This window comes from Adiantum capillus-veneris, chromosome 25, assembly GCF_014529385.1.
Source record: "Adiantum capillus-veneris isolate H3 chromosome 25, ASM1452938v2, whole genome shotgun sequence".
Classification (NCBI taxonomy): Eukaryota; Viridiplantae; Streptophyta; class Polypodiopsida; order Polypodiales; family Pteridaceae; genus Adiantum; species Adiantum capillus-veneris.
Window position 1 is genome coordinate 113,862,763 of NC_140955.1, and position 16,645 is coordinate 113,879,407.

The 16,645-nt window shown below is 43.7% G+C and overlaps 1 protein-coding gene across 2 annotated transcripts in view; it reads right to left on the reverse strand.

The window, feature by feature from the left end:
- Positions 1-409: 409 nt before the first annotated feature.
- The window catches only part of LOC147425491 (ALBINO3-like protein 3, mitochondrial), a 153,257-nt gene continuing 137,021 nt past the window's right edge, over positions 410-16,645 (reverse strand). The window contains exons 5-14 of one of the 2 annotated variants that reach the window (XM_086500311.1): positions 6,568-6,669; positions 6,361-6,414; positions 6,225-6,290; positions 6,014-6,061; positions 5,338-5,469; positions 2,049-2,104; positions 1,782-1,899; positions 1,311-1,373; positions 790-899; positions 410-687 (exon numbers count right to left, since the gene is read on the reverse strand). In XM_086500311.1, coding sequence (XP_086356437.1) covers positions 600-687; positions 790-899; positions 1,311-1,373; positions 1,782-1,899; positions 2,049-2,104; positions 5,338-5,469; positions 6,014-6,061; positions 6,225-6,290; positions 6,361-6,414; positions 6,568-6,669 — 837 coding nt within the window. In that variant the 3' untranslated portion in view covers positions 410-599. The remainder of the gene's footprint in view (positions 688-789; positions 900-1,310; positions 1,374-1,781; positions 1,900-2,048; positions 2,105-5,337; positions 5,470-6,013; positions 6,062-6,224; positions 6,291-6,360; positions 6,415-6,567; positions 6,670-16,645) is intronic. The other variant, XM_086500312.1, reaches the window with a different exon arrangement.

Genomic DNA, 16,645 nt, shown 5'->3' on the forward strand with positions numbered 1-16,645 from the left:
AATGTGAGTGTCCGCCCAACCCATAGGAGTCCCATGCATATATATTTATGATGAGGATTGCTCACACAAGCGATAGTGTGATGGCGAACACACCTCATTGGGCCTCTTGACAATCTGGTGTGGCCTAATAGTCGTAGCATGTAATTACCACTTAATAGAAAATAGCAAGATTCTCTTCCAAGTAGCAAGAGAATCTGATACCTCACACGAGGGGGTCTTTAAACCACTGAAACCGCCTAATTTCTTAGCACAAAAATACATTTGGAAGGATTGTGTACAATTATATTGAGGACAAATATTTTATTTGCTAAAAAAAGTAAATTTTTTCGATAAAAATACCCGTAAGCCAAAAGGGTAAGCAATGTTATGGCCTGGCCCTTTGGGCAAGACCCCCCCCCCCCCCCCCCCCCCCCCCAAAAAAAAAAAAAGAATGGGTCTTGTAATTCCTAAAATAAATGTTGTGAACTCAATGAAAAGTGGAAAACTGGCAATTTGAGAAGTTGCCTTTGAACACAGTGTAGAAGTCGCATTGAAGTTTTCACAGGAGCTTCAACTCGTTCTTTCTCATTTGTAGAGAGCTGATTTGAACTTGCATTACCTCAACTCTTACTCTTCTCCATATCCAGGTCTTTATACAGTCGCACAACTTCTTGTGATTCCTCTTTCAAACCTGCTTCAAGCAACGCCCTTCACCAACCAAGACAAGTGTATTAGACCAAGTGTATTAGACCTTGTGGAAAGATTCTCTTGAGTTTGCAGTTGCAATGCATCGTCCTTAAGAAAACCAACCTTCCCAATATGACTAGAGAGGCATAATAGCAGTGCCTACTATCGGGATGCTCAGGTGCTTGAAAGCTTCTGATGGGTCTTAATGTTTCAATGCATTCCATCACCATACCCTATCATTTAGAGCAAGGACAACAAAATTCAATAAAAGAACAAGGAACCCATGATGCTATTCTATCATTTTATGCTAGAAGAAACATATAATGACACGATTTAAACGGGTGGATGGAGGGAAAAATCGAGGGATGGTCACTTTTCAAAACGTGTATCATATCACCCAAGTTAACTGGAGACAAGTTATAATACTCCAAAATGTATTTTAGTGGGGGTTTTGAAAATAGGCGCACAATGTGAATATAACATGTAAATAGGGGTATTATTAATAATCTCTTGAACGCATGAGATATAGGAGCTTTTGATGAGCCACCACCCTGGGAGAAAAATATGAAAGTATGAACTCTGATAAAAATCCATAGATGAACGAGACTATGATAAAAAGCAGAGGGTAGCTGATTGCTGATTACCTCCTTCAAAAGAGCTAACCCACATCCAGCATATGCAGCAATCTTGAAATCATCTGTTTTTCCCTGCAAGACATCATACAGGATTCTTAAGTGAGCTCTACAATAAGTCATAGCCATAGTTTTTTCATATGCCAACTATTGCATACACATACGGGTATGAAAGTATGAAAAAAGTATGATTCAGACCCAGAAAAAATACCATATGTTGGATTCCATACGCCATAAAGAAAACAGGGGGAAAATATGACAAGATGCATGAATTTCCCAATAATATTTCTAAACATAAAAAGACTAAACATTAGAAGCTAGAAGGTACAACTAAAAAGATGCAAATATAATGAAAAAAAAAAATGATTAAGCAATCATACGCATATGAAAAAAACAACGCTGTTAGCTTGATAAATCACATGCATGCTAAGTTCATTTCAACAAAAATTGGACTCAATTGCTTTAGAGAACACAAAAACTGACCTTGGAAATAGCTTGCTTGTAGTAAAATGCAGAATTCTCCCAATCTTCTTGTGTCTTGTAAACTAGCCCTAGCAATGCATAAGCCTCCCCTTTTTCAGGTTCCTCTTTGATAGCATCCCTGTTAACCATCACGCAAAAGAGCTGCTAAGTAGATCCATCGACAAGTTTGTAACATAGCTTTAGGACTGGCTTTCCAACAGCATAACCCTTGTATCAAACAACGCTTGACTAAAAATGAGAATCGGATTCTAGAATGCTTCAGCTTACTTAAGCAACTCGATGGCTTGTGAAATTTTTCCTGAATTGAAACGAGGACCAGCATCCTGACCAAGAAAATTGAAAGGATACATGGCTGAGTACTTAGGGCAAATTTAAAAAAAAACAACTGTTGCAGTCCTTGATGAGGCTAAAATGCGTCCACTGTCACGTAAGATATAAAAGCATAACCCTCGTTTCTATGTTCAATTTTCTGACAATAAAAGGATATCTGAATACAAAATGTTTACAAAAAGATGACCAAACGAGAGAGAAACAAAAATGAAAGGTTAAGAACCTTAGCTGAAGCTGAGTTCAAGATAGTGATGTCCTTTCAAGTAATAAACCTTAGTGATCAAAGTAAGCGTATTGGAATCATTCATTGGTGATGTGCCAAAAAAAAAGGAGGGCGAGGTGAAGAACAAAAGATAGTTGAGTAACCCCAAGAAATATTCATTGGTGATGTGCCGAAAAAAAAAGGTTGGTGAGATTGTCGAATAACCCCACCAAATTTTGTCAGCTTCAATAGACTTCTGCATTATGGAGAGCACGAAAGATTCTATCTATCAATTCTGACAAATGCCAACCTGGCCTACATTATTATCAATATATGTTGCCCTTGTTTCTGTGAATCATGCATAAAGACTAAAAGCACAGAGCTGAAAAGCATTGTGTCTCATGTGATCCATCTATGCCAAGTGCCCTGTTGCCACCGCTCCATCATCATACCCTTTCCGTGTCTGTGCCACTCCACGAGAAAGAGTCCTAGACAAAACGCCACCATGAAATGTTTCAGCACTGAGATGTTCCACAACTGAAATGGAACGTTTCACCCCGAAACGTGTCATCCTGGATGACGGTCTCGGTGAACATCTGTACATACATGTCCATGTGTAGTGTGCATGTCTAGTGAAAACTATAATAGAAGTGAATTCAAGCTTGCCAATCTAGCTGTGAATTGCAGATAGAAAAATCTAGGGTTTGTGCACACCATCCTAGTTTTGTAAACCTTCATGGGGACAGACTTGTGAAGCTTCCCCAGGAGCACTTCGTAAACAGTAATACAACCTTGGTCCTTTTGCAAAAAATAAAAATAAGGTTTCCTACTTTCCCCCATTGCACTTTCTTGTAAGTTAAGGTTACGACAATGATAGCTTAAACTAAATACAGTTTATGTTGCAAATAAAAAATATTTTACTTTTTGTTTCAGGCATTTTACCTTTAGGCTTCTGACTGGCAAAGTACAACATTTTGCCCATTTCAGGCGGTTCACCTATCAGGCTCGCCAAACCACATTTCGCAGTGACCATGCCTAGACATTTTTGAGAACTACATCACACTCTGAAATGAATCAGGTCCCTCTTAAAAACATATTGAGCATCTACAAATCAGTTTCTCTGCAGATTTTATTTACTGCTGACATAGTATACACATCCGACTCTCATAGCAGATTTTATTTCCTGCTGACATAGTATACACATGCGACTCTCATAGAGTACGCACCCTGTTCTTCCATCTATGGGATTCTATGCGATGAGATCTGAACCTGGGCTAAAGTCCTTATAGCCTGTGACATATACACATCCATGTACAGAGGTCTCTGGATATAACTGTGCAATACAATATTTAAAACTTGATCTCCGTAGACTTGCATCTTCATGCATTAAAGCTGAGATCCGTCAATGCATGCCCTGTCTGCTATCTTTGTTCATCAAATCAAATCGCATAACCATGTTTCTCTTTACATAAGAAAGTCAAATATAGTGGGCAAACAAAATCTAGCTGGAATGGTGGTGATCTATCATCTCTTGCCAGTCATAGCGGACTACCTATGCCTCCTACCCTGCAAGAAACACCTCCCAAGCTCTTTAAATCATCCAAGCATGATCAAATCCTTAGTCTATGAATAACTTATTGTCCGAAATAACGCCTCTAGCGGTGGCCGAGCCCTTGAAACGCATTGTTTCACTGCAAACGTTTCAGCTTGAGGATAGAGTGCAGTAAAACGAAGGACCAAAATGTTCATAAAAGGGTCCCCAACTTTTGAACCATTAAAAAGAATGGTAGCTCGTTCTTAGTGAAATGGTGTGTTTTTCACCCAATCAAGTGTAACGTTTCGGTGTTCGAAATGTTCCCCCCTTCAAACCTACTGAAACGTGTTTCATGGTGGTGACCATGCCTTCCAGTGTGCAACAAACACAGTACCCAAAATGTCATGAAATAAAGTTCTTTGTGGATCATCCAAGGTAAGATAATAATTTGACGGCGCTCTAGTGATAGCTAGAGATAAACCTGGAGCCCATACAAGTGGACTAAACATTAATGAGGGTATCACAATAATATAAAACGCCACCCCTGCAACCCAGGTTCTTGAAAATGTGGCCATTGGCACTGTGTCTTTAGTGTAGCAAAGGCCACTTACCCTTGCTCAGTGAGTGAGAGTCATCTCATCTACTTATGAAGCACACCTCCACTACCTCTCTGCATACATGATACATGTATACCTTGACTACGGAAGATGTGTGTAAAACTTATAACTTCGGTCTTCCCAAGGTCAGCTAGAAGTTCCCTTACCGATACAAAACTCGCAAGCCCTCTCCCGGGCTATTATGTGTCTCTGAAGTCCCTTCTGTGAAGGGCTATTTTCCCTCTTTTGTGAAGAGAACAGGCTACCAAGCAAGCACACTTGTGTGAAATGTGAAACTTAGCACTGACTACGCTGTGAAGCTTTTCCTCTTTGAGAAGTTTGCAGAGTGCAGCAGAAAAGCACACAAGACATTGGTGTTGTCAGCAGCCCTTTGTCCACATTGCAAACGGCTATTCGTTTGAATGTGTTTGAGATTTCCATTTTGCAAAACACAAATTTGAAAACGTTTTGGCATGGTGAAAACGCAATTTTCAGAAACAATGGACAACAGAGAGAGATCTTATAAAAAAGAACTACCACCATTTGTGATGTTTAGCCTCTGAGGCTAAACATCACAGTTAATATGGCCACCTTAATCGTAAAGGAGAACACAAAAGGGTTTTATGAACGAGAAACCAAGCATTTAAACAAAATGAGAGCTGTAAGGACTAAATGGCAGTAATTATATTATAATTGATGTTTTCCTCACAGGAAGTAAAGCTTTTCATGCACAGAGAAGAAACAGTGGATTTGTATGCTTAACTTAAGAGTTTCCCATAGCTGCTTAATGCTACAATAGATAGACCGCCAATGAATTGCAACCTTACCTTAATAAATTTCCTACACCTGCATGACAATATTGTAGACTCACCACCAGTGAATTTAAATGCTTACCTTGAGAAGTTTCTCATAGCTGCTTAAAGTGGTTGTATGATGACCACTAGAAGCAACAGGCGCCTTGACAGCGGCATTTTTCCTTGGCCCAACCACTTGTGTCAAAAACTTCTCATTTTGAAAGAGTACTGTCTGCCAACCAACATGAAATGTTCATCTCTTGAAGCCTAGAAGAGCCAAAGATTTCACAATCCTGTTACACTATTTGTAAACTATTTTGAAGGCTCTTGCTAAACTAACGCCAAAAAATTTGAGTATGCCTACACTTTCAAAACAGCAACCATGATAATTTAAACTGCAACTATTTGGCTGTTCCATGGAATCAAAACGTGGGGAGTTAGCCTCCTTTCACAACCAAGAATTCTACAGTAACCCTAAGCTTCAAAATAATAACTAGGCTCTTGCAGTGAGCAGACACTTGCAATCTCCATTTTGTGAGAAACACTTACTGCAGATACCCAAGCTAAAGATACTACTAAAACAGGTCCTTCAGTACATCGAATACAACAACAAAGAGCATTATATCTTTGATGTGGAAAAATAACCCTTTCCTCCCACATTCAAAACCTTTATGTACTATTTTTTTGTAGCCTACACTTGCTTGCACCATTTCTAACTTCTCATATTTTTTTAATGTTATGTTTTCAGGTCACGACAAGAAGAAAATTGGACACACCTGTGAGAAAGTCATAACGCTGTGTGGCACCAAAAACACTTGCAGAGCCTATCATAAAAATTAAATTCTCACATTAGTCAGCTAGACGGCTGACATGCAACTCTGATTTCAATAAACAAGGCATGCAATAACCTCTTGCTAACTGACATGCATGCTCTGGAAAAAGAAATTGCAAAAATGCATGGCAAACCCCTTATTATCAGCAGCATACCTGAGGAGCAGAACAGGTGAACCAAAATATGAATAACGTGGAGCACTTCAAAACTGTTTTCAAGGCCTGTAAAGGATCACACATCATGAGCACACAACTAGAAGCAAAGGATGCACTTTATTAAGCTGACGGTTACCTTTTCAAAGTCACCCCAAAGCCCCTTCCTGATTGGATGCCCCTGGAACAGTACCTAAAACTCTACACCTACCATAATTAAGCCACAGGAAACAGAAACTATCTCATAAGGCTAGAAGAAAGAAATAATCTAAATCTGGATCAAGCAAATTATCAGACGGCAGTAGGAAGAACAGACAATCAAATCTTCAAGCAGGAAAGAGCTTACATGCACATTTCCAAAATAGACAGCAGCCACCAGTAGAGGCAGCACAGCTCCAACAAGTCCCTGCCCAGGAGCCGTCAGGTCCTTAAACCACAAAATTCCACCCTGCATTGTATCAAAGTTAAATCAAGACCGATCACGATGACAATGAGGCCAATTAAGAGAGAGACTAGATGGGTAAAAGCCTATAGAGAGAGAGAAATGAAATGAAATGTTATATTAATGTCTTCAAAAGGCCAGAATGACCTATGAGACCAAACTGATACAAAAGTGGTGAATCTGTTACAATGTCTGGGGACCTTAGTACTAAAGTACTAAGTGTGAAAAGTGTGAAAGTGTGAAAATAAATGTGAAAAACTAAATACAAAGTATTAAATAAACTTCTTAGGAGCATTCTGGGTGTCTGGCTAGAATGCTTCTAATCCTTTGTTGTAGTCTCCTCCGGTGAAGCGTGCTTCTGTATCTTGGTCGTGGTCGTCTCGATTTCCTAAGCTCAATCGCCCTGTCAATGAGGGTGCCTTTGGTATGAATGTGGGTACTCCTTTGTGCTGGCTGCTGGCCTCTTGCTTCTCCTTCCACTCCTGCTTCTCTCGATCCGAAGAAATCTGTGATCTGCCTTTGAGGTTGTAGCAAGGTTGTAAGGTACGTAGTATTCGGTACGTGTTCGATACGTACTGTATGTTGTACCGTATGGATTGGGCCATAAGGTACGTAAAATTCGTAGTATATTTTTTAAAAGCTAAAAATACAAAGAATTTCAAATTTATATACAACCTATCTAATTTAAAAACAATGCACAATACTTAAACATAGCCACAACTTTCAAAAAACACTTAAAATCACCCCACAAGTTAAGTAACCGCTAGAATCGAGTCCAGACCACATGGCATAGTGTAGGTCAAAAGTACATAACTGAATGCTGAATCCTGATACAAAAATAACAGTCACTCAATAAAGAGTCTGGGTGGCTCAAGCAACAAAATAAAAAGCATAAATGAGTCATGACAAATGTCCAAGTCCCAAGACCCAAAGCACTGGGCAATCACTAGTAAGTACTACTCAAAATCATCATCAGAGGCTGATGAAGACTCAGAGAGAATGTCTCCATCTGTCAAGACATTGCCCTCATCATCATAATCGGGCTCTCTCTCCTCTGGCACAGATGCTAGGGGTGCATCCCCTCATCTGGATCATCAGCCTCTGAACTCTGGGTGTGGATGAGTCGAACAGCCTCATTGGCTTGTCTACGAGCAGGCCGAACGGGTAACTTTCCTCTGCGAATGCTCTCTCTGTGTGCAACCTCTGGATCTGCAGCAACAATGCGAAGAGGAATACTGTAAGCTCGAGAGTGAGATCTAGTGACCCGGCGATCCACGCTCTCTAGCTCCCTGTGCAACTCTCGAAGGATCTCCTCCTGCTCATCTCGAATCCGTGCATCGACCTCCTCCGCAGTAGGATCTGCCACCATCTTCAACTCTGTGGGATCCACCTACAATGACAAGACAAAACATAGTCCATGATTCAACACTGTCTTTTGATCATTGATTTGTTTTCATAAATGTGCATGTAAATCTCACCTGCTTGGGTGTCCCCAAGGCATGAAAGCTGCGCACAAGCCGCATGTTAGCACGGCAATAAACCAGTCTCTCTAACTGCTCCGTGCTAAGACGATTGCGGATCTTCGTGTGAATAAGAGAGTATGCACTCCAATTGCGCTCGCATGCCCCAGCTGAGCAATCCTACAACAATTCAAATAGCGAACACTCATGGGTCACAAGTGTCACGTGTGACAATATAGATTCATCATTCAATAATTATAAATTATAATTCAGACTTCAGTATTCACCTGAGAAAGGATGCGCAATGCAAAGTGGCACAACTTGGGAAGGCCCTGGCGTCCATAGTTCTGCCACCATGTTAAAGGAAGCTTGGTAGCTTCCTTTCTCAATGCTACGGACCGCACAAAGGTGGGTCCTAAACTGTTCATGTAGCTACTCATCTCTGAATCCAGAATCAATTGCTCATCCTCATCATATATAATGTTCAGATATTCAGAGAGTAGTGTGAGCAATGAAGCCTCCTCAAACAATTCTTAGCTCTTGTAGAGAGGATGGATAACTGCAGCCATCCCATGGATGGGACGACGCATGAACTGCCATCGAGTCTCTACAATAGTCAAAATATCATCACGACTGCAAACAAAATAGTCACAGTAAGTATGTGGTTTGAAAAATTATAAATAGACATGTCACATGAGGACATTAGAGCACTTTGTAGTTTGTACTTACCGATCCTGTGTCAATGAGGTACATCCAGAAATGTGTCTTCATCTGCATAAACAGATGATACACCAACCCAAGTGTAGAGCCCTCCATGTCTGTGACCCGTAGTAGTACATACAATGCTGTAGAGCCACTGCCAAGGATTGCACCTGTGTCCAGAAGGTCTCATCAAGAACCTTTCTTTGAATGTACTTGGTCGCCTCTGACTGAGCGTGGTACATCAATCTCCACTTTGGATCCACAACTGTCTGCAACAGTGGATCTCTCAATCTGAACAGCCTCTGAAGCACCAGATACATGTATGCAAATCTGGTCTTCGAGGGACGCACCATGTCTACTGTGCTGTGGCTCCTGAAGATTGCCAAGGCCTGGTGTTTTTTTGCGGAAAAAAGTGGTAAGCTTGGACGCATCAGACACTGTAGGCTGCACCTAGGGAAGTTTGCCTATGTCCTCCATGAGAAGGTCTAGGCAATGTGCAGCGCATGGTGTCCACACAATGTGCGTGAACTCAGCCTCTCACTATATCCCCCATGGCCTTGCAATTGGAGGCATTATCAGTGACTACCTACAATGAGTCATGACAAGATATTAAATGAAGTGTGGACATTATTACGTTGGACAATGTATGAAAAATTCAAATGTGCATGCCACATGGTCAGGAATCAGTATCTACCTGCACGACGTTCTTCTCCCCAACCTCCTTGATGGCCTGGCAAATATGTTTGAAGATGAACTCCGCAGAAATGCATTCTCCAGCTTTCCCTGCATCCACGGCTCGTAAGAAGTATGTGCCCAAGCAGGAGGAAACAAGGATATTGATAATGTGGCGCCTCCGCGTGTCACTCCACCCATCAAAAAGAATAGTGCATCCAAATTGTTCCCACCCAACCTTCACTGGAGTCAATGCTCGGTCTATGATCTCTTTTTGGTCGTTAAGCATGGTAGTGCGCATCTTTTGGTAGTCAAGACCATTCCAAGAATCTATAGCACCAACCTGTGAAATAGCTCTCACCATCCTCTTCCATTGACCATTAATACTAGTGCCTGCAAATGATGGCGCTGCAGACGCAGAGCCGCCAATATCTCCAAGTAATGCATCCTGCAAGGCATCCTCTGCTGCTGCACGTGCTCCCCTTGACTGTGATGATGCAGTAGATCCTGGAGGAAAATGCTCCAAAATCAAGGTATCCCTCAATGCTGGCGGGATAGCCTCGCGACCCCCACAATGTCCAGTGGTGCCAATACCAGTGAGGTGCTTCAAAACCCTGGTAATTGTACTCGTCATCTGCTCTCCGCAGTACTTGCACACCCAAGTGCGAGTCCCTGAACTTGCTTGGCCTCCTGTGTTGACAACTCTCAGGACATTGTGTGCTCGGCCCAAAGAGGATTAGGTCGACGAGGCATGATAACTCTGCAACACAATTAACGCACACTTCAAAGTTGAATACAAAACTTACAATCTTTCGCAAGGTGAGGACTCTAGAGTGCCTCCTTGCAGACTCCAAACACAAAGGGAGGGAGGGAAGGAGGGAGGGAGAGAGGGAGAAAGAACCTTATCGGTGGCGGCAAATCCTTCCTTGGTCTTTGTGCAGACCCTGTGCAGGCTCTGAGCGTGAGAATATGATCTAAAGTGGAATAACCCCTCCTGAATCCAGCTTGCCCTGTTGCCCTTATGCCCTCATTCTATGCCCATCTACTCAATTTTTGTTCAAGAATGGATGCGTACAGTTGGGTCAATGTGTTACCTACCATAATGGTACGGTAGTTCCCGGGTATCATAGGATCCCCTGACATGAAAATAAGTACGATAGTAGATAATTTCCAAGATTCAGGTAATCCTTCACACATGACCCGATTAAACAGACGAGCAAGGACTTCTAAAAGTAGATCCCTGGCATGGATCAGATGTTCTGCTACTAAACCATCATGATCATATGCTCTTCTTGTCTTCATCTTATCAATGGATTTTTTCACCATTTCCGTAGTAAAGAAAGTACTAGTAGCAGGGCATGGCTCTAGCGGATCTGGTAATGGAGGCTGTCCAGATACCATATATAATGATGTTACATATTGACCCCATGTCACAAAGTGATGACGTGGCAGATAGCAGAAACCCTAATTTCTGCCAGAAACCCTAAAATTCCTGCAAACCCTAATTTCCGGAAATCGCGGAGGCGGATTATTATTATTATTATTTTTTTTTTTTGGGGGAAATTTTGAGCGACGCAAATCTCAGCTTTTCGCTTTGATTTGGGAGAAAGAAAGAGAAAAAGAGAACTTGCTTTTTACTGACTCTCATTGAGAGAGAGAGAGAATCTGCTTTTGCTTTCAAGCTTTTGGGTCTCTGCTTTTGGGCATCCCTTGTAACCTTTAAATTAGTGGTGAGGGCCTCACTTCTCAGGAGCATCTGGACGCAGAGTCTGAGAGTGAATCCCGACCCACTCTCTTGTACTTTGAATTGATTAATACAAAAAGAAATACCAAAAGGGGCGCCAGTCTTTGGGGCCAATATCTCTAGGCACGGAACTCCGCCGGGCCAGTGCAAATCTATTGTGATCTGTGAATTGTTTTGAAGTGGTTATTTGGTGCTGTCGCGGTTGATTCTTGACTTGGAGTGTCCAAGTCTGTTACACCCCAAATCTCAGGAGAAGTAATCGTCGGAGGCGGTGAGTGCTCGTGAAATAAACGCCAGGCCTCATGTGAGTCCTGACTCAAGAAGAGCTGATATAAATCCTTCTCCACTTTGGCCAAAAATGCCCTTTTCTTGCGACGGACGTACTGTACGCCGAAGAGTAATCCGAGACTGCTTATATGTGATGATCCCAAGTGTAAGCTCTTTCTGGACCTGGGTTCTCGTCTCTCTGTATTCCTCGTCATACCAACTGTTCTGAGGCATGTTCCCAGGTCCTCTCTTCTGATCAGGTTGAGTATGTGGGTATGCCTCTTGTGCTGCTCCATGTAGTATCTCTGTTAACTGAGAAGTAATCTCTTCTACAGTATATACTGGCTCGGCTGCCCACATCCTATTATAGATCTTTTCCACATAGACTGAATCAGTCTCTGGCGTGAAAGTATATCTTGTGTGTGTCTTCTTCCTTTGTACTTGAGAGGCATTGTATTGGAAGGAGATTGATAAGGTCAAGAGAGCATGATCCACTGCAATCCCAACCGGTCTGGGTCCCACCTTAAAGTCCTTGATACTAGAAATAAAGCTTGGTAAAGTCATGACATAATCCAATGTACTAGCCCCATGCCTGTGCGGGAAGCATGTGAATCCCCCAGATAAAGGGAAATTCTCTAGACCATTAAGTATGGCCAAACCATGTATAGTTGCCATCTCCATGAGATGTCTCCCATATTCAGTGTGTTCTTTATCCTGTGAGTTTCTAGTAAGCCCCCTCTGTGATAAATCCACTTCCCTGAGCATTTCCTCAGAAGTATCATAAAATATTGCTTGAGAGTTGGCCGTTCTGGCATTAAAGTCTCCTAAGAGAACGATGTCTTCATCTCTAGAGAACTCCCATATGTCATTATTCAATATGGAGAAAGGGGACTGTCCTTTAGGTGAGGAGTAGACTGATGTACTTGGAGGGAAGTAGCATATAGCGATATATAGAAATCTACCTGTCTCGGCTCTCATTCTCACCCACATATACCTTGCTTGCTCATCTTTCCTGATAATCTGTAGTAGTGGTTTCAGCTCCTCTTTAAATAAGACTGCTGCTCCTCCTGAACCCCGGCTACCCCGTAGAGATCTCTTGTCTGGTCGACCAGCTGTTTCCCATAAATAACCCTTCACATGTGGCATAAGCTGTCCCGGTATCTGGTGTGTCTCTGAGTAGAAAACTATGTCTCTGTCCCTTAAGCTGTTTGCAAAGGCACCTACATCTAGCCTATATGATCCAATACAATTCCACGCCGCTATCCGGAGCGTTGCCCCATAGGTCTCGCACCGTCATGATAAGCGCTTTTCCAGAACCACTACTTTCCCTCCTCTATAAAAGGCGATTTTCCCCTTTTCTCTTGCTGCTCTGATCTCTGGCATCAACTCTTGCATGTGTGCCACTTGTGCCAATGTAAGGTCATCTCCCAGGAAAATACTGGTTTTCTTAAGAGTTGGCGTCTTCTTTAGAAATTCTTTCCTTATTTCTATATTCGGGAAGCGGAGAATAAGTGCCCTATCCTTTACAATTCCCTTCTCATCGATTCCTTTCTTGCCCACTCTCCATGCACTTGTGTGAGTAGGCTCTGTGATGCCCATGCGTTGTAGCAATTCCTTCACTTCTTCATCTACATTCTCTTTGTCTTTGACTCCTGTGACCCGCACATGCAGAGCTCGATTCTTCCTTTTCTGCTCTTCCTCGATGGTCATATTAATAATGGTGGAGGTAGGTGTGGTCTCAGGCATCTGGGCCTTCCCTTTCTTCGCATCCTCAATCCATTTCTCTGCTTCATCAACCTTTTCTTGTGTCTTAAAAAGACGTTCCGCCCATGAAGATGCCGTTTTCGATTTTTGTTCATCTCCTTCCCGTAGAGCTTTCATCTGATCCTTCCATGTCCTCGAGCTCCTTTAGCACCGAAGGTTGGTCGTTTCCCTTCTCCTTAGTTGCAGATTTGCAAGCCGCAAGTTCTCCTTTTAGCTCCTCGATTATTGCATCTTTTTCCCCCATGTGCTTTTCCATATTTGTTCTCCATGCTTCAAAACTTGCTACTGCCTCATCGAGTTTCTTTTGCATAACGCATTCTGTTACATTTACTTCGGCCTTGATTAGGTTTCGTAATTCCGTTTTCAAGATCTGAATTTCCTCATTCTGTATCCCCCAGATTTCTCTCCTTAGTTCTCTCATCATGTCTGCATACATGGAGTTCCTGTAGCTCTCAGCGCTCGCGTGCATTTCCTTCCTGATGTCATCCCTCATATAGTTTAGCTCTGATTTGAGCATCACCTGGACCTTCTCCATCATTAGTTAATCATGTATCCTAGAGGTTTTCCCAACTCGTAAGGATCCTCGTGATAGTACAATATCTCTGTTTCTCCGTTTAAATCTAGCTGTTGTTTTTTTTGGGGTGGTGTAGCTATCTACACCCAGCACTTCCCCTGCGGTAGGCGGATCAATCGAACCCGAGCCACAAATGTGGCGACCCCTGCTACCTATGGAATCTTCGGCAAAGGCAGCGCCTGTCTGTAGCTGTGGTGGCGTCCAAATTCGGCAACCCTTCGGGGTGGCGCGCGACGGCGCCGAGAGAGAGAGAGAGAGAGAGAGAGAGAGAGAGAGAGAGAGAGAGAGAGAGAGAGAGAGAGAGAGAGAGAGAGAGAGAGAGAGAGAGAGAGAGACCCTTACTTGATGTTGCTAGCAGGTGGAGCTGGTGGGCACTGTAAAGGGTGACGACGATGGGAATTCTCCAGCGCTGCCCTTGCACGCTCAGCAACCCGCTGCCTTGAGACCTGCGTGCTGCTCGCGCTCAGATAACAGCCCGCCAAACCTGCTCGCGATCAGACAGTAGCCCGCCAGAACCTCGCGATCAAACAGTAGCCCGCCAGAGCCTCGCGATCAGACAACAGACCCTCGCGCTTAACATCCTGCTCGCGTAGGAGATCTGCTCGAGAGAGAGAGAGAGAGAGAGAGAGAGAGAGAGAGAGAGAGAGAGAGAGAGAGAGAGAGAGAGAGAGAGAGAGAGAGAGAGAGAGAGAGAGAGAGAGAGAGAGAGAGAGAGAGAGAGAGAGAGAAATGAAATGAAATGAAATGTTATATTAACGTCTTTGAAAGGCCAAAGTGACCTATGAGACCAGAAAGTTACAATGCGGTGGATCTGATACAAAGTCGGAGTAACAAAATAACAACATAACAAAACAAAGATATATACTATGGGATTCTAGACTGGTCGATGTGAACTAAGCAAAATGGGCGGCTTGCTCGGATAGCTAATTCACAGGAGATCTAGCATCGGTCGTTGGCGGATCTCATCAATCTCCTCCATGGTTAGTAGTCTGACCAGGCGTCGTGCATGCCTGGCCAGAGTGCTCCGAATCTTCTGACGTAGCCTCTGTCGATGCTGTGTAGTCCTCCGTAGTCGTGGGCGCATGGATTTCCCTAGCTCAATCGCTCGGTCGATCAGTGTGCCTCTGGTGTGAGACGAAAGGGAGCTCTGCTGTGGGAGTGGCTCCTACGGTTGTCTCGTGTCTACTCTGAAGGAGTCTGTGATCCGTCTCTAGGACTGGCTAGCCTCGCCACTCATCAAGCTATCTCTGTGTCTGTGCAGCTCGAGCAAGAACAAACCCAGGCATCTCTGATCCTCGTATCCCATGACTCTGGAGAGTGGTCCAAAACCCTCTATGAGCAAGCAATGGAAGCAGCCTCGTATCTCGTAGTAGACGGGGCAGCGGCATGTGTAGTGCAACTCTGTCTCAGGCTCCATGTCACACAAGGGGCATGTCCTAGCCTCTGCTGGTACTCCGCTGTATCTCCCAGTCTCAATCCGCAGCTGGTGAGAAGATGTGCGTAACTGGCCAATAGCACATCGTATCCCATGGCACAAGTGGGTGTCCATGTATCTGGGTTTCGTTACAAAACCATCCTCCGTAAGCTGGAGAATATGGTCTATGTAGAAAGCCATATTCGTGCCCAATTCCTGTGCTGGCTGTATCCATGTCCTCCTGGTGTCTAGCTGGGTCAGGTCTTGGCGGATGAGCCTGGTGATCTCGGACTGTGTAAGAGTGAGAGATGGTGCATCCACTTAGTACTGGAAGGGTGGCAACCTGTCTATGCTGAACCCATGCGTCTGAAACCATGATGTCATCTCCCCATACCAGCATGCTATATCTCCTTGCATGGCTAACTGTCGAGAGGACTCAAGTGCAATGCGAGCATATCTGTCTCTAGGAAGTTTCCATGTGCGGTATATGAAGGAGACTGATCTGGTGAGAGCCTCAACCACTAGTGGGGGGGCCGCTAGCTCTGCTCGGATAATGGCCCGTGGTACTGATGCCTTGGCTCTAATGAGCCGCGAGATCATAGAGACGAGAGGTTTCTCCATGTTCCCCCATCCATCAGTGCGACCCGGCCTCCTGTGGTGATCCAATGAAGGTCCCCATATCTCAGCTCCATAGAGCAATGCAGAAGGCCTCCCGTGGTGATCCAATGAAGGTCCCCATATCTCAGCTCCATAGAGCAATGCAGAAGCCACCCAAGTGTCAAAGAGCCAGAGCTTCGTTCGAGGCTCCTGAAACTGAACTTGCGAACACATCCTCTCCAATCTACCCAATGTTGTGTGGGCTCTAGTCAATCTGGTCTCTGCTGCTCTTCTGAGTGAGGATGCAGGTCCGCTAAAAACCACTCCAAGGTAAGTGTAAGCATCTGTGTACTCCACAGTCTCCTGGCCGTATGTGAATGTAGGTGCTGACCTCTTGATCCATTGTGGGGTGGTATTAAACACCATAACCTTGGTTTTACCAAGGTTGACAGACAAACCACTTTCGTGGGCAAACCTATGCAAAGCATCCAATTGACGTTGCATTCCCTCCGGAGATTCGGAGATCAACACACTATCATTAGCATATAACAAAAGTGGAATCCATGTCCCTGCCAACTGTGCACCTCTATCACCATCGCTCTCAATGTAGTTAGAAACCTCATCCACATACATACCGAATAGAGTAGGAGAGAGCGGGCAGCCCTGCTTCACCCCAATAGTGGAGTGAACCGGTGTAGATAGTCCCTCAGGGGTGCGTACATGCCCTACTATTGATCTGTACAATGCCATGATCCCACAAATGAGCACAAAGCTACAACAGATCCGTC